The sequence below is a fragment of the Siniperca chuatsi genome, linkage group LG17 (assembly GCF_020085105.1).
Source record: "Siniperca chuatsi isolate FFG_IHB_CAS linkage group LG17, ASM2008510v1, whole genome shotgun sequence".
NCBI classification, from domain to species: Eukaryota; Metazoa; Chordata; class Actinopteri; order Centrarchiformes; family Sinipercidae; genus Siniperca; species Siniperca chuatsi.
Genome location: NC_058058.1, coordinates 16016024 through 16037556, shown reverse-complemented (window position 1 = coordinate 16037556; position 21533 = coordinate 16016024). Strand labels below are relative to the sequence as shown.

Here is a 21533-nt window from a genome sequence, read left to right as displayed (position 1 = left end):
ACATTTCTGAATGTATTTATTCCAAGCAAAATGCCCAGTCACTTTCCATGTAGTTTAGTATATGTTGCAATATTTATATACACTTTTTATTTATATACACTTTATATATATTAAAGAAGATGTTATCTGTAATCATAGCCTATATAGGGTGTATTGTAACATTGGTTGGTAGAAAGTTTTCATGATTAGTTTAATTAGAATTCTCAAGGTGCTGCAGTTTTTATTCGGATGTGCCATAAACCATTGCTTCACATTGGTATTGCGACAATTTTCGCGAATTTAACTTGAAGGCAAAATTTTTAAACCGGAAGTTTAATGTATAAACTCCTAGAATTTGACAAAGTTGAAGGTGAAGTTCAACGCTAGTGTGGCGGCAGATCAATCTTTTAAAAGGGACAAATATTATGGCTTGAGATGTTTGATCATGAACAAACACTTTGAGTTGACTTTCAATGAGTGTTTGTCACAATGTTTGACATTTTCCGGGTGTGTAACATAATAGCCTAGGTGGGTCATGTGACTCATTTTTACCCTTGTTTGCTGTAAAATGTTTCTCGGTGAGCTGATATTAATAACACCACCCCAGCCCCAGATTTAACGTGTCTATATTCTCCAAAACTCATTATAATCCCAAAACATATCAGAGTAGCCTTGAACTGTACTAAATGCAGTGATAACCATTTATATTCTCTATGACATTCTAAACCCCCTTTAGTGTCCCTGGGAGAAACCAGGACCCAAGCTTAGAAATCATTTACCTTGGTGGTTTTATTTCACATGCCAGTTGTCACTCATATGAAACTGATATGAAAACTCTTGACACAAAAGATGAAATCTGACACAAAAATGTATGTTTAAGCAAATTAAAATGCTAAATAATTAAGGCGATCATTGAAGGCGAGAGGGTAATTTGAGTGGCATACTGTTTGATTGAGTACTCATATTGTGGAAACTACAAAGAGACACGGGAAGGCAACAAGTCAGCCGGAGTGTTGTAATATACCACGGTAGACTGCGCTTGTCGTGTCTATCAGAGACACAATATTAATGTTAATGCATGAGGGCGTTTTCATTTAGGCCCGGATGATGGATAACATTTTCCATGCAACAGATATTTGGTGCAAATGTATTAACGGCAAAATAAAACAATGGTGAGCTCTCATACGTACTTCTGCGTATGCGTGTGTTGAGTTATTATCCTCCCTGTTGTAACTCAACTACAGGCAGGTATGTCTGGCATGGACACAAAAAACACAAAGAAATACATTTATCCATTCAAGACATCAGGACGGAAATACCATAGTTTTCTTTTTAAAACATGTTCTAAACAATGGAAACGGCCATTTGAAAGTAAATCAACACAGGCAGTGAAAGAGGCATTTCAAAGAATTTACTGGACCAGTGACAATGCACTCAGTCATGAAGTAGATCTTTTAACTGAACCAAGTCCTTCATCAACATTTCTCTGACACAATGGGGAAGTGGTTGATCCTCTCTGTCACACCTCATCTGTGAGATTGTGTGACAGGAGGTGATGACTCTGCTTGAATGTTTCACACCCAAAGACTGTGACAGTCACAATGGAGGAGTGGATGTGGAATACCACAAATGCAGCCTCTGTGGAGCAGAATGACCTAAAGGGAATGAGGTTGAAAGTTGCCAAAGTACTGCATCTATGCTGAAAAGGAAATAAATAATAATAATAAAATGGCACTCGAACCAACACACCACCAAGCTGTTAGGTGAATGAATAGACATTTCTATCAAAGGGACCTACTGTATGAAAGCCCATAACAGAGAGATTAAGCCAACAATTTTACAGATTCCATGTGTGAAAGGGGACAGAGATAATTCAGCTCTGGAGGAAGAGGAAGTGAGTGAAGGAGATGGAGAAGATGAACTTTATGCAGCAGGTTACACGAGGACAGCTGCAGCAGCATCAAGAGGACGCAGTAGTCAGACAGTTATCACACAGACTATTTATAGCATAAATACAGATCTGTATAGTGCGATTCAGTTGCTCTAAAACTAAAACAACTGATCCTCTGTATAAATAACGACTTTTATGCTTTTCCTCTTGTTTTGGCGTGCTTGTTTCTCTCCCTCATTACTTGAGCCTCACCCAGCTTTATGCTGGAGGCCTCATTCGGGGCCTCTGAATAAAGCTCCTGTTTTTTCCATCTTCCTCTGTTGATCCCACCTCAACCATTGGGTGATAAAAAGACCACTGCTCACACCTCTCACCTCCATCAGAAGATTCCCTATAAAGATGAAAACATTCATGATTTACAGTATAATTAACTTATATAAAAATATAATCCAACTATCCCTTGGACACTGAATGTCGGATTATTACCAAAACTATGAAAATTGATTATTATTTTAAAAAATTCATATGATGTATGGGCTAACCACCTCAGTGATGTCATTACTGTAAACCAGCATGCTAATATTAAAAAAATATATATGGATGAACCAAATTCAATTCTTCAACCTACCTCCCTCAGTGTTTACCATCAAAGTTAAGCCTCCACATTCACGGCTCTTCCCTGCAGTCTCTCAAATGTCTGCACCTTCCTGGATACAAGAAACCATTTAAAGGTGGGGTACGTGATTCTAACTCAATACACGTCTTTTTGTCAAATTCAGCGAATATCTCCTCACAGTCCGTTCTGTGTGCACGGCGAAAAAAAATCTGGTGTTTGTACACAGCCCTGGCTCTGTAAATGGGAAACAAACAAAGCAGCGCTGGCCGAGCCACACAACACTGTTCCAGCCATGATTTGTGTGTCAGGTAATGTTAAATGACTTGCCCACGGACCTTCAGCTTATTTTCTAGTTTGCCAAGATATGCTGTTGTGACGTTAGCTATAGTAGCAGGAGAGTTGTGAGTATCGCTGTCTGGAGCTGGTGTGCTGGCTCTGGGAAACCATATGCATTTTGATGTACATTGTGACTTAAACTAAACATTCTCTGAGCCCATAGACATTCAGAAAACAATGTGGAAAATATACAGCTAAAACACCAATGTAATCTTAGACCGTTTAGTCAGTGGTTTCCACCATCACCAATTTAAATTCTTCTCCTGACCTTGACTCTGTGGCCAGTATGCGGACTATGGCCTGCCATTAGTAGTCAATGTTATTTGACTTTCTACCAGTAGGTGGTGCCAAATGACTTTGAATCCTGCAATCCCTGTCTGAATAGAACTACGAGTGGGATGTTGTTGCGGTTGGTCAGTAAATGCTGCAGACTTTAGTAAATTCACACATCTGCTTCATGTCGTTCAAACTTTCACAATAAAAAGGCACTAGTTATGAACCTGCGACAGCTGAGATAGAAACAGAGAAAATGACAATGTGCATCTGTGGTTAGTTTTTTATTCTTTGTTTCCAACAGCTTTAATCTTCCTTGAGTCTCCCATCCCATTTTAATCATCCTCTCCTTCATATCAAGTAATCATTATCCCTTTTGCATTATCAGTAGTTTTAAAAGTGCCCACTCTGGTCCCTTAAACCAAAAATTATTTACAAAAGGTAACACAAACCAGGAGTCCTCTTACATGCCCACCGTATCCATTGACTAGTATGAATATCTCATATTCATGACTACAAAGGCCCACAGACACCAAACATTGCTCAGTGATAAGCAGTCTTGGGCAAATACAGCTGCTATTCAACAAACATTTTAACAACAGTTACACTGCATCTCTCGGTCCTTAAACCCAGAAGAAACACCAACAGGGTCTTCAATCGAAAAAACACTAAACAGGAGTGTTTTTGATGCTGTTTCAAGTACAGTTTACACACAGGAGTCTTTACAAAACAGTCTGGCACAGCCAAGTTGAAGGATTAAGTTAAACAGGCGCTACCTTTAAGGCTTTTTGTGTCTAAATAAAATCAAGTGCATAAAGCCAGTGTTGTTTTAGTTTTTTAGCATTTTAAATGTTCTAAATACATTTGACATCCACTGGCACATTTCATTTCAGCACAAACAATTTCCTTTAGGATGACAACCTTTCAAAGGCACCGTGACAGATGAGTTTAGAGGGTATTCTTAATTTTACACAACAAGGAACAAATGATTACAACATTCCTGTCAACTCACGAAGCCCTCTGGGGCAAATTGCACTTAGTACAAATGCTTAATGAATGAAGTCTTGTTCAGGCAGCATTCTACCATGAAACTGGCTCCACAGAAAAGAGATAGAATTGAGAAGCAGTTTAGTATGACCGCAGCGCTCTCTTTCCATTTTCCTCTCACATGATGGGGCATGTTAGGAAGTAGCTGGTTCGGGGCAACATGCTGCTGAGCTTACATTCCTGGCACGTCTTCTTTGAACAGTCCATCTTTAAATTGGTTATTTTTTGACAACTAAAACAAACAAGCATGAGGATTTAACAATAATAATTAATATTAAGTGCACATCAAGGTAATATTTTGTAGTGCAGCATGATTTTGCATGTAGTTTTCATGGAAATACTTCTTCAATCTCTTTGAAAGGCACTTTTTCATTTGCTGGACAGTCAACTCAGTTTTGCTGCTTTCAAGGTGTGGCATTAGATGAAAGAACACATGACAATAATGACACTTCAGATGTGCGCTGGACTCCGTTTTGGTTGCAGAGGCACTTGGATGAAAGGTCAGCTGGTCTCCTTAAAAAGACCAAATAAACCTCGCCTTGCAATTCTCATTCACTCCGCCACAATCTGCACTTATTCAGTCATTCACATGGGTATAAAAGTGCTGAATTGGGTAAATCATTGGCTTAAAGTGACTTTTTCAGCACCTTTTATTTGCTCGCCATTCCCATTCAAATGGAGTGCAGATTTGGAGAGCGAGAGAATTGGGAGCAGCGAAGACGACATCCACTGTAGTAATTGCACTATAAAACAAGGTCACTTGAGGTTCCCTGCTACTTTCTCTCTCCCTCCTCCTACCACTCAAACTTCCACTGCTGGTTTTTGTCTCCTGGGTTACACTGCCTCATCTGTGCGTCTGTGCGGCCCTCTGGTGTGCGGTAGGCTGTCACACACATGTCTGAGTGAGGGTGGTAGATGGTCCCGTCCTGAAAGGATTTAAGGAGAAAGTTTCGATTAGAGGTAGGATAAGAATGTGTGTGAAATTTAGTCCTGTGGAATAATGGGTACTAGGGGAGTACTGAAGAGTATGTGTGTGTGTGTGTGTGTGAATCTTTACCTTTTTGAATTCCCAGACGATACTGGGGGATTTGAGCTCCCTATCACCAGGGCAGTGCCTCATCCCGATGGAGGTCTGTCCCTCGACTACTTCAGCACACAGCTCTGTTACTGAGTTGAAACGGATCTCCTTTTGAGATGTGTATTCAAAGTACTGGAGCAGAAGGGAGACATGGTTATGTGGTTATTTGCACTGTATATACAGCATGAATATGTGTAATTTTTAAATTACTTTTTCCAACTGGAAAGTAGTCTGAGATTAAAACGCTGCTCTGCCTCCTTTCCAATTGTTTTGGTACATCTCTCTTTCAAACCGTAATCTCTCTTCTTTATTAAGAAAGCCTTTCAACAAGCACAATAGTGCAGTTTGACATGTTTTTTTCTACTAGGATTACAGGATGTTTTCCTCTTACTCTGCTGTGGGATCAAGTCCTGGCTAAGCTACCATGTCTGCGTGCATGTCGAGTGATCTCATCAATAGAGACGGGGCCTTGGCCCTCTCAATCAACCAGACATGAACACAAACCCAACTCTCCCCCCCTCTGGTGTCATTTCAACATTCAGGTCCACCGGAACAAAAGATGCAACACTCCCCAGGCTACCCGTTAAACGTAGGGTCAGGTAATCAATCTTCATATTTCCCCATCATTCTCATCACCTCATCTCATACATCTTTCAGGTGCATCGGGGCCCGTAATGGTTGTTTAAAAGACTCACTTGGGGACCTTGTGTCTGGCTCCAAACTTATTTACCCAGGCTGTGCCATTCATTCTGCCTGCAAGGCTCAAGTATCTTTTAAATGGAACGTGGTTCTCATGTGGGCCAGGGAGGGGGGAGCAGGAGGGAGGTGGTGGAGGGCCCTCAGGTTTTTGTTTCAGCAGGGAGCCATTCAAACATTGATTTTCAGTCACAGATGGTGCTTTTTGTGACTGGGGACACCTGATGCGGTGCATCAGTGGGGTAATCAGAGATATCAAGCAGGTTGGAGATTCACAGAAAGGAGCTCTGCCTATTGTCTGACTCCAACATTAAATATACATCCTCACAGGCAAATAAGCTGGTTGCTAAACCATCCATCACTGGAGTTGGCAGGCACTCAGTTTAAAAGTACCAGTGATTCAATACAATACCAAACTTAGTTTTTCCCTTCATTACATTCAAGTCATGCTGGCCACACCAGCAGAGAGCAATTTTCTGGTGTGAATCAACTGTGGCAGCTCGTTTTAGGGGTGAGCAGAAAGCGTTGACATTTTAAGATACATCTCCCACTGGGCCAAGAGAGGTTGTGACATTGTGAGAAGAGAGAATATGTGCACGAGAGAGATGGAGAAAGAGAGAATAAAATTGTGAAATGCTTAATGTACCTGGTTGCCTCCCTGGCCGTGGCAGCCGAACAGAGAAATGTGGGCACCTGTGGGACTGTGATCTGGAGCGTTGTAGTCCAGACACTCTGAGTGTACTCCTGAGCTACGCACCTTGCAGGAGGAGAAGAATACATATAAATAAAAATTCAAATGATGTATTTTATTGATTCCAGTGAGGAATCAGGAGTTTCTCTTATTGGATTTATTCTCTACAGGCAGGTCAGACTGTAAGGTCACCTACAGAACAGCACCAGCAAAGCTGGTAGATTCAGTCCTCTGATTAAATGAGTCTCCAAAATATTGCTTTGAAAGAGAAACAGACTTACTTTGCCCAATTTTTACTTTCTCGTGCATTCATATGAAAATGCCAATACACCGCTGCAAAAATGCAATATTTTCAGGTTATGTCCTCATCTGTACTGTAGGCGTGTATACAAATTTTAGATAATAATAATACCATTCCAGATTTTTGGACAATGTCCTCATTACATATAACATGTGACTCCACAGCTGTCGAGGTGAAACAAGTGGCAACATGACAGGGTGGTGGATTTTTGGATGTTAAGGCCTAAGAAATCCTTCAGACACATTGGTTACATCGTGGTGGCTGAAATGTAATCATTTTAAGACCCAACATTCAGCCAGCTGAGAAATGTTTTGAAAAGCATTTTACAATGGAATACTCCACCAGGTGTCTGTGTTATAATGGTCTTGAGCCCAGTCCAAATGGGTTTCAAGTCTTTGTTTGTCTAGCCTTCTCACTTTCAACAGGATTTTCCCATATCATGCCCCAGCCCAACACCCAGTTTCAGGCTCAACATAGATAGAATTAAGAAGGCAAGACACGACTGCAATGCCATTTCTTTTTGACTTCAGTAACTAGGCTGGTGCAAGGACATGATCTGTGATTAGTGTAAATAAAACACTGCAGTGGCACTTTGATTGTAACATGGTGGAATACAGATATGAATAGCAGACACTCACAGCCCCATGCCAGCCCTCCTTGTCCTCAGGTACATGTAGGTCAGGGTAGATATTCTTCAGATACCAGTCAAAACTGTTGCATTTCAGCCTCTCCCTCAGCAGCAGCCGCTCTGAGATGTCCCCATAGGTCTCCTGTAACGTAAGCACACAATGAATAAGTCATCTTTCCAAGGTTGTTGTGGGTAAACATGTGGTTAGATTTTTCGCTGGCAGGAGACGTTGCTAAAGTTTATTATGGACACGCTTAAATTAATTAATATTTGATGTATCTAAAACAGTCACACCGTAAAAGTAAACATTTACATCCTAGATATGATGGCTGAATCCAGTAGCTCGACAACCATGACCTAAAGACACTACCGGGAAACCAACTAGCAGGTGATAGATAGCTGTGTTTGCTGAGGTGGGGAACTCCACCTTTAGCAACTCAAAGTCCAGAACACACCTTATACCTTTGCACTGCCTGAGGGTGGAATGTAACTACCAGGACTCACAGATACACTAAACTATTTCAGTCACAAACTTAGTGCTCCAGCAAGTGTTTCAAGATCAGAAGACACAGAAAATGTTGCTGAGATAAACAATGGAGGAATGTAGTTTCTCAAATATACAAATAAATAAGATTTTAATCCTTTTTTAATAATTTGTGATAACTCTTAATACAGTTAAACCAGTCTACAATAAATCTCCAAATTCAGGATACAAACATTCATTAAAAATTAATGCTGGGTGTTCTTGGGACAAACAGGCAGGTATGGTAACTCAGAACCTGCATATAACGATAAATCTGGAAGACGGTGGTCGTCCATCTGTTTGAACAGTAAAAAACCCTGAATATCAAACCAATCTCAGTAACTTAATGTGAAAAAGAATTATGTACTATTCCAAAACAATATTGACAATATATGAAATACTATAGCTCTGCAGTCTGTTAACATATTATGACAGCAGCTGGTGATCTGATCTGGCAGTGCTGTGTTCAATCTCCCCCTGACCAGGTAATTTATTGTTTGATCAAAGATCCCTGACATTAATAATGTACTTTTTTTCAGAGAGGTGAAACTGAGATACATGAATTTTTGATGGTGCCCAATACTCAGAACCTGAGAGGCACGGCACACATGCCACATGCACACTCGTGCACGCCCTCTCACACATACGCCTGACCCAGTCAGACGGACAATGTTTCATCATATGTTGACACCTAGACCGGTGAATGATATCATATGAAACACCTAAATCTGACATCAAAGGTAAGCTACTCTGTAACATATTAACATAGTGCTGCAAGGTCTAACATGGCATCACTGCATGACCTAGTGCCTAGAGAATAACTTTGTCCAAATATGATTCAGGGAGTATTCTAAGGTCAGCTTCTTGTATTCCTGCTTCTAGCTAGACATACTGTCTAAAAACATGGTTCCTTTCATTTGTAACTGTCCTACCTTTCTGGCTGGGGGATTCCTGTTGTAGAAGTGTTGCTTATAAGAGTCCATCCAAACCTCTGCAGCTCGTACGGTATTCTGGAGGAAGTTGGGCCGTGCATAAGGTGCCTTTTTAGGGAAGACATGGCCCACATGAGAGCAGGGATGAATCTCCAGGCTGCCCCCACACTGCCACACCTGAGGGGATTAAACACATGACATACCATATATGAGATCTTTTTTTTTAACCTCCTAATATTGTTTTTCAGTGTCAAGTCTGCTTGATGGGATCAGTCATTGGGCACGTATTAAATTCCACTTTTATACTATTTTTGTCCATACATATATAAGCCTAAATGTCTCCTTGAAGGAGGATATTTAATACCAATAGAATGATAATGTTTGTGGTGACTGCTGCTATGCTGGAAATCCCCTCTGAATGACGAACAAAGCTGTGCACGCTTTACCTTCAATCTCACCATGAAAATTCAACCCCTGCTTCTTGTGAGTCATAAAACTGCATTTGAAAACAGCTCTGATTTATGGTATAAATTTGCATCGTATAATTGCTTGATCTTCCACCGTGGAAAAATAAAAAGGAAAAAAACAACACCCTTAAAGAATGAAAGGTTGTTAACACGGTCTTTCTTAATACTTGGCTGAGCTATGTTCCAATTACACAAGGCAAAATCATTATCATATATCCATAGCCAAACAGCCATTACATGACAGTCCTTTCCATTTTAATTCACCAGGCATTTTACCCCGCACCATATTTTTTTAGCACTCCAAAAACAGGGTTGAAAACCAATTCACTAAACATAAATTATGTATGACAAAAAGTCCCAGTGAGAGGCATTTTTATTTCCACATGCCTAACGCATCACTCTGGGGAACAGCCCATTTCGTCTTCACACTGAAACCACATACACACTACAAATCATGCACACACAATTTACATTGCCTACCCTTGCGTGCTCCTGCTACAAACTCACACATAGCCTGAAATCGGTAGCAATTTGATTGACGCTAACAAGTGAAAAGCGACACCAACGTCACAACAAGGCAGCAGCCAATATCAGGGTGCAGTTTCAGGTGTCATGGCTGACAGTGATCTGACACTGACATGTGTCTCTCTCACATCAACTACCCACAGACTGTTTGCTGTTAGATGGATGAATCAAAGGATCGGGCATAAAAAGATTCTCTTTGATAATGAAATGCCAATAAGCCTCAATTCATTGATGTTTCTGTCTACTCTTTATCACAGCAAAAAAACAAGCTGAGTCAATGGATGTTCTGTCTGTGAGTAAGAGATTTTGGTTACAAAGCGACTTAGATGAGTCAGTCTTTCCCAACATTTTTAAAAGCCGTACTCTGGTCTCATATTGCTAAGTGGCATCGCAATGGTAAAGTAGTGACTCTGCTCTGTGGTCCTCACTGAAGGAGAACTGAACTCACCCTGAAAGAGAGCTCCAGGTTTTCTCCTCCCCACACCTCCATGCCCATGTCATATGTGCCCAGGTACTCAAAGTAGGCCTTGCTCACAGCAAATAATCCACCTGCCATTGTCGGAGACCTGGGCAAAACAGTGAAAAAACTTTATAATGGTAATTTTTCAATCCTACATTCCCACCCCCTTCCACAGAAATAATCTGGCTCTTTTTTAATCTAATGCAAATTTAGTTACTCAACTGTCTAATACGTCACCTTTAAAATATGTGATCCACCTTATTAAAAGAAGCATTTAAAGAGTAACTATACCCAAGCTAATAATCATGCTTGTGGTGCTGTGTAGTGGTTGCTACATACTCTGCCCACACCCTGTGTGCACTGGGCAAGACTTCGCAATGCAAAATCTATGCATCACAGCTGGGTGTGATCACAAGCACAACAGACCACATGAACAACCCATAGAGGTCAGTAAAGCAATGCCTTTCCTCGATACAAGATTCCGTGTGATGTTGCTCTTTAAAAGTAGCAGCTTCACTTTGAGGCAGGGTGAACTTAAAGTTGATAAAAAATGTTATGGATTGTATTCCCATTTCTCTGACAGTTTACGTCCAATAATTAGGCTACAACATGTGTTTTCAGTATGGCCTTGTTAAAATTAACAAACTTTAATAGATTCCCCTGATTGAGTTGATGCATCGATCCCAGCATTTAAAAGATCAGTCAAACATTCTTAGGGTGTAATAGAAGTAGAAATTTAGTAAGTAAGTAATAAAGTAATATAACACATACAGTGACAAATTAGCAGTGAGAGGTGTATTAAATTTTTGAGAGCAAAGCTCTACAATGGTACGTGCCAATCTGATAAAGTGATCTCCCATTAGAGTAGACCCTGTGAAGTATCATAATGTCACCTGATGGGGTCAATGCGAGACTTGCGCCTCTTGCGTTCCACTTCGGGGACTGAGTGCCACTGAAAGGTGAGTCTCCAGTCAAAACCTCCGATCATCGGCTCATCAGTCTGCATGTAAAACTCAAAGGTGTTCCAGTCGATGGTGTCGATCACAGGGCACACAATGGTACTGGCGTTCTCGCCAATCCTAAACACAAAGCATAGCCAATAGCATGCAGAAAACAACAAACAAACTAAAAAAAACCTCTGGTTTAGTATTTGGTGATGCTTTCAGTTTTGATTTGTATTCAGGTTGAGTTTGTCCAAATACAAAAGACCAAGTTACTTTAGCTTTTCAGAAAGCACTTACTTATCTAAGTTGGTCAACTCACCTTTGCAGCAGAGGCTCAATCCAGCCAGGGACGCACTCACAGTGGCAATCAAGGAATGTCAGTACATCACCCGTAGCATAGGTGGCACCAATGAGACGTGCCCGGACCAGACCCTCCCTTTTGTTGGTGCGGATGAGCCGTACACGTTGCAGATTACTGATGTAGTCAGCTAGTTGGGATTTCAGGTAGCCTATTTTTCATAACACACACCCAAACATCCATGTAACATTAAAGTTATGTTATTACCTCGTCCTACATGTATATCTTTCTTTAAAGCTGCCTAAATTGATTTTTGAAAAAAATTCTAAACATGCTGAGAGACACAGCTACTGCCAAATCAGTGGCTTATAAAGCTTCTCATGGCGAACATGTTAGCAAGCAGTTGCATACTTTCAAACCCAGCAGACATAAAAGCGACACTGGTATTCAGTAGTTGTGGTCACCTACGGAACGTAAGTCCAATATTCTATTTCCCTTTCCTCTCTTGTGGTCTCCATCATTTCCTGACAAACATATCTGGCTCTTTAGCTTGCTTGATGCTAGAATTTGTTCACAAACTAGTCCCCCACTTTATCTGTCTGCCATTTTGTGCTGGGTAGGTAGCGTACAGTGAGTTTTTTTATTTGCTTAAAATGGCTGCCTACGCCGGGTTGATGAGCGTGGCTCAGACTCAACGAAAAAGTTGAGTCTGAAATTTGTGGGCTACAAAACCAAAACAATTAGCTAAAACGGAGTCAAAGGCTGCACAGTTGAGTGATAATTCTATGTGAAATACTAGCGACTCCTTTTTATTACACATTTATCTTGTGAGTACATTACATTAAAACATTTGCTAATGAGTGAATTGCTACTTCGTAAACTTTTATGGTCTTAGGACAATTGAGGTCAATACAAGGCTTGGAATGCTACACCCTGTTCAACCAAGTTGGAAACATGAGAGAAAGCTGTCAGTCCTCCAGTCACTGTCTGTCTGAAGTAACCGTTATGGTTGGGGAGTGGCGTATTTAACATTCCATCTGGTCAGGGTGGTCAGAGGAGAGGAAATTATGTCATGGCAGCTCAGTGCACACTGAAGTAATCATTGTGGTGTAATGTCTCTGATACACAGACTAGACTAGCTGGGATGGAATACTAATTCCATTAAGACAGACGGACATCAAGCTATTCTTATATCCAGTTTCTGAGACGAAGTAGTATCATTCACAGAGTTAGCACGGAGACAGTGAGATGTGGTTGAAAGCTCAGAAAAGCTAGTAAGTAGACCTTTGAGTTGAGACTATTTTGCCACATATACTTTTCCCAAGATCAAGAATGAACTTTCATACTGAAGTTCATACCTGTGTCACATAGATGCTGACACTGTGCAGCTACATTCAAGACTCAAGACATGCAATACTTTTGCCTTCTTGTCTTTCAATTAAATATAAAATGGCCTGGAAATAAGAATATGCTATCAAAACAAAACCTCATATTCTCACACACCTTTAACCTTTAAAAAGGACCAAAAACAAAGCAAACCACTTCAAGTACGCCTTGAAGTAACTCTGCACCTTATTCCATCATAAAGGAATGTGTCCCGACTTGTTTCTCGGGGTTTCTAATTGCTTTAGAAATATATCCAGTCATTATCTATTTACTGCTCCATAGATTTTTTTTATATATATATATATATATATATATATATATATATATATATATATATATATATATATATATATATATATATATATATATATATTGCAGAATCCTGCTCGACTCGTTTTCTTGTACGCTGTCAATATGAAGAAATCTAAGCACAACTGAGGTTTGGTTTGCCCGCTTTACTAAACTAGGCCACGATTGTCAGTCCTCTTTGTTTCTGAGCTTGAAAGACTTTTTTTCTGTCAGTTTTATTTTTACAGACAAAAAAATAACACATTGGTTTATTTATCAGTGTAGAGGGTCAGACCTCGGTCACTGTAGTCATCAATGAGGATGATCTCTTTCAACAGGATGGCAGGCGTGGTCTCCAGGACACTGTGAATGGTCCTCAGCAGGGTGGACCAGGCCTCGTTGTAGAAGGCTATGATCACAGAGGTGGTGGGTAAATGCCGGTAGTCAAACTTCTTACTTCGGCATCTGAGGTATGTTTGTGTGTGTGTGTGGGTGGGTGAAGTGGGGGAAGAGACAGACACAGTTGACATAAGCAACAGTACACATGTACAGTTCATATTTATAAAAAAATAACAGCATCCTAAATGAACTCATACAAGCAAGAAATAATTTTTTCATATGGCCAGAGCGACTTCAGCAGCTATTGTGGCAGGGGGGAGGTGTCTGGTTTTAATCCAGATGGCAGTCATTAAAACAATAAAGAGCCGCAGAAATATGGATGGGGGTGGGGAGGGTATCACACCAGTGAGCAACATACCACAGCAGTGCTCTTGGAAGAAGAACAGAACAGAACAGAAAGAGGGGGACAGGGGCAACACTGGATGAAAAACTGGAAAAGTGAGAGAATGAGAACAAAAGGAGGCATGGAGGGAGACAAAAACATGAGAAAGAGAGCTTTCTGTAAGGTCTATTTTTATGAATCAGTGGAGTACACTGAGAGTGTAACAACTGGCACAGGCCGAATTACTTCCGGTAAATTTGTAGCCAGAGACTAAACCCACAACTACAACACTGTTGAAAGTGGGTTGGGATTAAAACAAATATGTTATGCCCGGGCATTGGTCAGGACCAATCATGTAAGCTGTTATCCCTTTCATCAAAAGCACTTTGTTCACTCTGCTAACAGTTTCATGATGGAGAGAGCAGTCCAAAGTGAATCTGCCACAAAACCTGCTCCCAGGAGTAAACTGTAACAATGGAGTAGGTGCAGAACTGCAACAAGCATATACACACCACCTTAAAATAAATTATCTTGAGAGGACATGACGCATTTGCTTACAGTGTTGTTAGGCAGCACGGTAGAGCACCTGGGACAGTTTGACAACACGAGGCGATATATGTGGAGGATGCAATCCACAAATCTCACTTCACATATAATAGCCCATAGTGACTGACTGGCAGTTCTATGCTGAATGTCATTCACACCTCGGCTACATATGCATAATTATACAAAACATTTTTTCTCACACTATCAAAGTAAAACTAGCTGACATATCATCCATTAAACAAGTCTGTAAGGGTATGAATGGAATCTGTTCATGCAAAAATAGCACAGAGAGTCATGTCTTGTATCATGCACCTCTGTCATGGTATGGGCAGGCAGACAAAGCACATGAGTTCCTTGACACCAAAACTGCACATCACTTCAACCCTGCTAACTCATTCCTTACTGTGTCACTACTACCACTTATGTCAGGTGCACAAGTCGGTGGTGTTTGGTGTCACCAAACGCTAGCAAGCAAAGGAAAAAAATTGAGCACAGTTGTCATTCTGCGACCAAAAAGACCCATCATGCACTGTCATGACACATTATGCTGGAGAACTGATAATGCTCTCTTGTTTGAATGTTACCCTAGCGTAAACACAGGGTTTGACTTTGAACCTTCCTGGCGGGTTCCTCATCCCAGTGAGAAGATCAAAGCATCTTAGTAGTCTACCTTTGGATATGCAGGCATCTCGCTGGTAAAATGGTTTATTACAGTTTCACCGGGGCAACCTCTGAGATTAATTTTTCTGTGTCTGTAGTTTTAAGTTCAATTTAGAAGCATGACATGTTAAATGCCAGCAATTTAGAACATGTATCCTTAGATGCAATGAATGAATCCACTGCTAAAGAGAATCTGTGCTTAACTGGGGCACTTCAGGGCATATAAAACAAACACACAGATTTTACACAAATGATGGTTCTCATCACATTGATGGACACCACATGTGGGTTTCACTAGGATGGGAGCCAGTAAGGAGAAACTACTAATACTCTGTGTTTCATCACAGAGGCTGAGCTGAGAATAGCTATGGACAACAACTCAGAATGGAATAAATACATTCAGGCAGAGAGCTGCTTACACCAGGTTCAATAAACCCTGGAATGCATCATGAGAGTCTTCATCCTTGTTTCAAACTGTCAATGGAAAACTGATTCCAGTAAAGAGCTCAACTTAATCTCTCTCGAGTAATTTATCCCTGACACAGTTGTAGCACAGCTATCAGCTCTATGTAGCGTTTAAGGCCAGAGATACATATATGTTTTGGCTGGAACCTCATGGAAAATGGCGAGCAATAAAAAAATAAGTGATTTGCTAGAAAACAATTTTTGTCAACGTAGGCTGTTACAGTCCATTAGTCACTTTCTGACTTCATGTTTTGGATGCCTTTTTACTCTACTCACTCAATCATCCTGTGGTCCTGGATGTGCCGATGGAGGGAAATCTTATCACTGACATAAATATTGATGGCGTAGTGCTCCACACTGTCCTGCTCCTGCTTCTTTTCTTCAGGGCTGAGGTTGAGGTGTGTGGCCCGACCCCACTCCCCCTGTGCATTGCTGTCTGGTGGTGACTTAACATAGAGGGGCCTAGCCAGCTGCCCATCAGCCCCGCTCTCCTCTATGGAGAGCTGTCTCGCCAGGCGATTGCGGTCCTGGTCTTCCTCCTCTACAGAGGAAGAGGAAGGGAAAGAGGAGCGTGCTAACAACAGGTAGCCCAACCACAGCAGCCAGAGCAGGAAGCCAGCCTTGGCCAGCACGCCCAGTTTTCGAGAGCAACGCCCCCTCATGATAGAAAGCCCCAGGGAGGCACCGTGACTGGCTGAGCTTCAAGGTGCCCTACAGGACACAAGCCTCTGGAGAACAGAAAGAGACACAGGATGAAGTAAAATGAATAAGATTTTTATACAATATGTCAGAAACATAAAGTGTGAGAAAAATCCAAACATGGCATAACTACCACTGATAGGGGGAGATTTACAAGGTTGAATTCTCTAATCAAAGCTCGCCCCGTTAGAATGAGGTTTAATCAAGTAACAAACCCATTCACAATTAAGTGAAGTTATGTGTTTGCCTCTAAATTCACAAGCGCCCCAAGGACAAAGCTCCAATAGACCAGACCAGTAATAATCAACACCGACATCATAAATATAATCGCATGCTCAGGGCTACATTAAGATGCTCATTAAATACAAATTGCAAAGATGGAAGAGGCTAAATTATGGCTTAGAGTACAGTAATGTGCTGAATAAATTGAGTCTGATGCACTCCAATGAGAAATGTGTTAACCTGATGAAATTACAACATGCAGTTTTAGTCACATTTAATCGCAGTGAATTTTAAATAGGGGGGGACATGTTGCTGTGATGCTGCACATTTTTACAGCTTTTGTATGTAACGTGAGGTTTCTGATCAGCCAATTCACACTTGTTCATGTCAGCACCATTACTACTGTAGGAAAAACTCAGAGTCTTTTGTCCACAGGATCATATCAGATGTTCCCCCCCCGCCCCCGCCCAAATGTTTCACTTTTAGCTACAGCTAAAATATCCTCTGGAAAACTTTGACTTGATGAATCAGATGAAACACATTTTCAGTCAAGCTTTTGCAATGTTCCTAACCTATAGTGCCACAATGCAGCAATCGCTATGCTAAAGTACACAGAACCTGTTACACAGCATGCCAAGCTCTTGCACAATATCTTTAAATATCTACACACTTACACATATTTAAGCAGAGTGACAGTAATCACACAGTCAGGTTTGAGCTAGCCTTTTGTTTACATTTAGATTAAGAATCAGACATTTTGAAGGGTTCCTCATTTAAAGATTTCCATTCCCTTCCACTGAGCCAAAAAAAGTAGTTGCCCATTAACCTGGGTGGAATAATTGCACCAGGATAATTCCCTTTTTTTCCTGATTTAAAAATATTTTAAAATGTAGCTTGGGTTTGTAGATATACGAAGACAGCAATTTAGACATTCGTGTCTGACAGATCAGCTTAGCATGGCAGGATTTGAAAGGGGGCTGATTTGAAAGAGGACTGTGGTAGAAACAGACAACTTTGTTATGTTGACACTGAATTGAATGTAATCACATTAATTGTGTTGCATTAATATTAGAGCAGCGTGCCATTTACAGTACTGCCAGCCAGTGCAACACAGGCTTAGCATCAATACTGATGCGCACACATACACCAACAGTGCTTCTGCTTCCTCACACCAGAGCACAATGATGGTTATTTCCTAATTTTGCAACTGAACAGTTTGGCTTTATGTAACTTCAGAGAAAACACTGTCAAATAAAAGTGAGATGTGTGTGTGCGCAAAGTGCCATGTGAGAGTCTATATATCTATGGTACAGAGTCAGAGGAAACTCAATTCCCACTGCGAGTCCTTCAGGGCAGCAGTACAGCCCTTTCACTCCAGCCTGGGCCCTGGCCAGAGGACTCGGGAGTCCTGAGGTTACAAAATGGAGACGCCTGCAGACAAAAACCCCTTTTATTAGCTGTCCATCACACCTTCCACTCTCTCTGAATCTGATAGCCTTACTGGGGAGCCGTTTGGAACGAGCAGGAGGAGATGGAGGCCTAAGATGCAGCTTAAATCCTGCCCCACTTTTTGACTAAGAGGGAATGAAACAAAAAAAAGGAAGCAAGGGATAAGATTTGCATTTGCTCCCCAAGCTGCAATCTGTGGCGCATGTTTCACCCCGTCACGGGAACAAGACTTTAAAAAGAGAGCGCAATGAAAAAGATGGGTCAATAATTAATGTTACAGTTATACTAGGCTTATGTTGGAATCACTTGATTCTCAGATGTCAGCACTGAGGTTAACTATGTGGCACATGAGAAAGACCCCATCAAGAGAGAAGGACAAATAGCTGTGACTATCCAACATGCACCAGTGGAACAGGTACAAACAGCAGCTGACAAAGCATAGCAACTCTCCCAACTAACTGGCTGGCCCTTTTCAGTTTGTAAAAGGCCCATAAAACAGGATTAGTGGCTCTTCGCAACTACACAAACATCTCTTTGCTGATCACATTCTGTGTATACAAAACTGACAGCAACTGTTTGAAAGGAGCCAGGCTGTGATGACTGATGACAGGCTTAATTTAAAAGCTGTATAGTGATTCTTTTTTCACAATCACAATGTCTCTGATACACATCCAAATAAACGCAAACAGACTTGAACTGTGCTATAAAACAGAGAGCTTTGACAAATGCTGTTTCTCTTCTCTCGCTTCACTTGAGCAGATGGGATGCCAAAAAATATTCCACTTGAAAGCAAAAGTAAAAGTCAATATCCTCCATATTTATACTGACTCAAATGTCAGCCTATGGCTCTCTACAGCCCATCTATTCATCTAACTTTTATCTTTAGGATATTATCTTCTCGGTTGTTTTACAAGGTTTATGACGAAACAGGTTTCACAGGTGTTAGGACTAAAAGAGATTGAAGAGACAAGTTGTGAACCCTGTCACGAGTATACCTGCAGTCAAAACACACAGTTGAGCAACAGGTCTCGTCTGTCAAACTGATATTAGTATTACAACTTGTTTTACAGTCAGCAGAGAGAGTGAACGCTTCTGATCTCTCATGCAGATTAGCGCAGCAGCGAAAAGCGAAAGAATGACAAATCTCAATTTTCCAGAGACACATCTACGACAAACGACTTTTAGTAGCTGAATAGTCACCTAATCTGCTTTAAGTTAGCTTCGTTGTCAAACCACCACGCTGACTAACTGTGTGACTTTACTGGTAAACAAGCGAAGAAGTCATGAATGCATATTAAATTACCGACAACGCAAACAAGCAAATTGTACTTTGATCATAACGTACGTGACAGTTACAAAAGTACATTTCTCTCAAAAAAGTACGAGGTTTGCTTGTTAGAGTTTACCTTCACAACCAGTTACATGTCTCGGAGTTGCTTCGAGGTTGCTAAGGCCGTTGTTCGCCCGCCTGACTACGGTGGTCTTCCAGTTAAACCTCTGGCTTGCAGATGTCAGCATATCCACATCCTCGCCTCCACGTTTGGGCTTCTTCTGACCTGTGTCGAAAAGCAGCCACAAAAACACCAGAGCTTCCGGTTAGACATTTCATAATAAAAGCACGTCGGGGATAGGTTAACGTTTGATGGACAACACCATCAGCAAGTACAAATTAAATACTTAATATACAATAGATACATATTTGCATTCAGCATTTTTAGTTCTTAAGGTCCTTTATATGGAATACCATCTGTGGCCTAGCGTAACTTAAAAAAGATTAATTCAGTCAGGCCACGGATGAAATACACTTTACCTGGCATATAGTGTACCGTTTACATTATCTTATCACGTCCTATTAATGTTTCGTCATACAGTATGAGTTCAAGTAAAGTATGAGTTATTATACTAACTTCCCCATACAAAAACGAAAGAAAAAATACTTTATTGTACCTTACTTCCGGTGTTGGTAGCATCATTGCCAGTTAGCTTGGCGCAGCACTCTATGCTAACCACTGTTAGCTGTCATTTGTCTCTACTGCGATTTGCCTCTGGCTATAATTGCTGCACCAAATATTTTTAATGACGCACTAAATTAGTGCGTACTCTGTACCTAATGGCGAAGGTAAAGTTTACCTTCGACGTGTAGCGGTGGAAACTGAAAATTTCCCGCCGTGAGTTTTTGACAAGTTGTGATAAGTTGTGTGTTAATAAGTGATCAAAAGCTTCAATAATCGAGAGGATATCCACATGACTTGTACTTGAAAACGAGTAGGCCTATCTGAGGTGTTCTCGTCTCGGTTGATTTTAAAATTGTCTCTTGAAAGCAAGGGGTGTGCCCTCTAAACATCTCACCCTGTCACTGTTAGTTGAAGTTCATCCTTTCTGTCCTATTGACAGAAAATTCTAAGATGATCTGTCAGTTCATTAATTACAGAGCTACTTAAACAAACTGCCTCATCTGTGGCATATTTATGAGGTGACAATATGAGATGGAAGTCTGTATGTAAAGGGTGTCACTGTTTGAACACCTTAGGGACAGTTGGATTGTCAACATACTATAATACTACTATAATAATTTCTATCATCTATGCTTGAATTGCAACACATCAGCAAATGCAACTTTTATTGTGCTTACAGGTGATTCATTTTTACAGAACATGATCACTTTCATGAAGTTTAGCTATTCAATAGATTGATTTATGTGATACATCAGGCAAATTAAGCATGGGACATTTGTTTTCTTTTTTAAGACTACAGACTTGGTTTTGGATGAGTTTCTGATTTTTAGGCTTTCACGTTTATGATTTAGGGAGTGCGGTTATATCATGTAGCTTTACTTGAACTTGGGATAGATTTGACAAAATTTGAAGTCACAAAGTGTCTTAAATCCTGTCTTGATGTTCACAAGAATGCTGAAAGGATCTATTCGTCTACTGCATGAATGGACAATGTGCCCCACACACACACACACACACACACACACACACACACACACAGCCCTTCCCTCTGTGTGTTTGTCGTTATAGGCTTGGTTTGTTTTCCCATAGTCTCTAGGTCCTGCTCAGGCCGGACCACACTTGCCTAGAGTGTGCAGTGCACTAGTGCAGCCTGTTGTTAGGCAGACACCTGCACCACCTGGTAACTCGCCAATGTCTTTTTATTCCTCCCTCTCTTTCCTCTTCCTTTTCTTCTCCCCAGTTGAAACCAATTGACACCTCTCTCTGTGAGGCTGATGTGCCCCCATCCGGAACTGAAAAGGGTCCCGTTTCCGTGATAGGGATCTGGAGCTTTCACAGCTACAAGGAGGGCTCTTGTACAGGTCTTGCATCAGCCTTTCCCCCATTCAAACTATTGATTATTTTACATGCCCTGTTTGCTCTTCATTCCTAAACCCATTTAATCTGTTTAGAAGAAG

The 21533-nt window shown here is 40.9% G+C and overlaps 1 protein-coding gene across 1 annotated transcript; it reads right to left on the bottom strand.

Annotated features, from left to right (window-relative positions):
- Positions 1–3364: 3364 nt before the first annotated feature.
- Positions 3365–19817, bottom strand: poc1bl (POC1 centriolar protein homolog B (Chlamydomonas), like). The gene is made up of 11 exons (XM_044170890.1): positions 19528–19817; positions 16028–16479; positions 13655–13824; positions 11707–11896; positions 11337–11522; positions 10432–10549; positions 8992–9168; positions 7547–7678; positions 6563–6673; positions 5200–5352; positions 3365–5068 (listed from the first exon to the last, which is right to left on the bottom strand). Exons 2-11 carry the CDS (start codon positions 16411–16413, stop codon positions 4937–4939), a joined length of 1755 nt encoding a protein of 584 aa, XP_044026825.1. The 5' UTR covers positions 16414–16479; positions 19528–19817; the 3' UTR covers positions 3365–4936.
- Positions 19818–21533: the final 1716 nt, after the last annotated feature.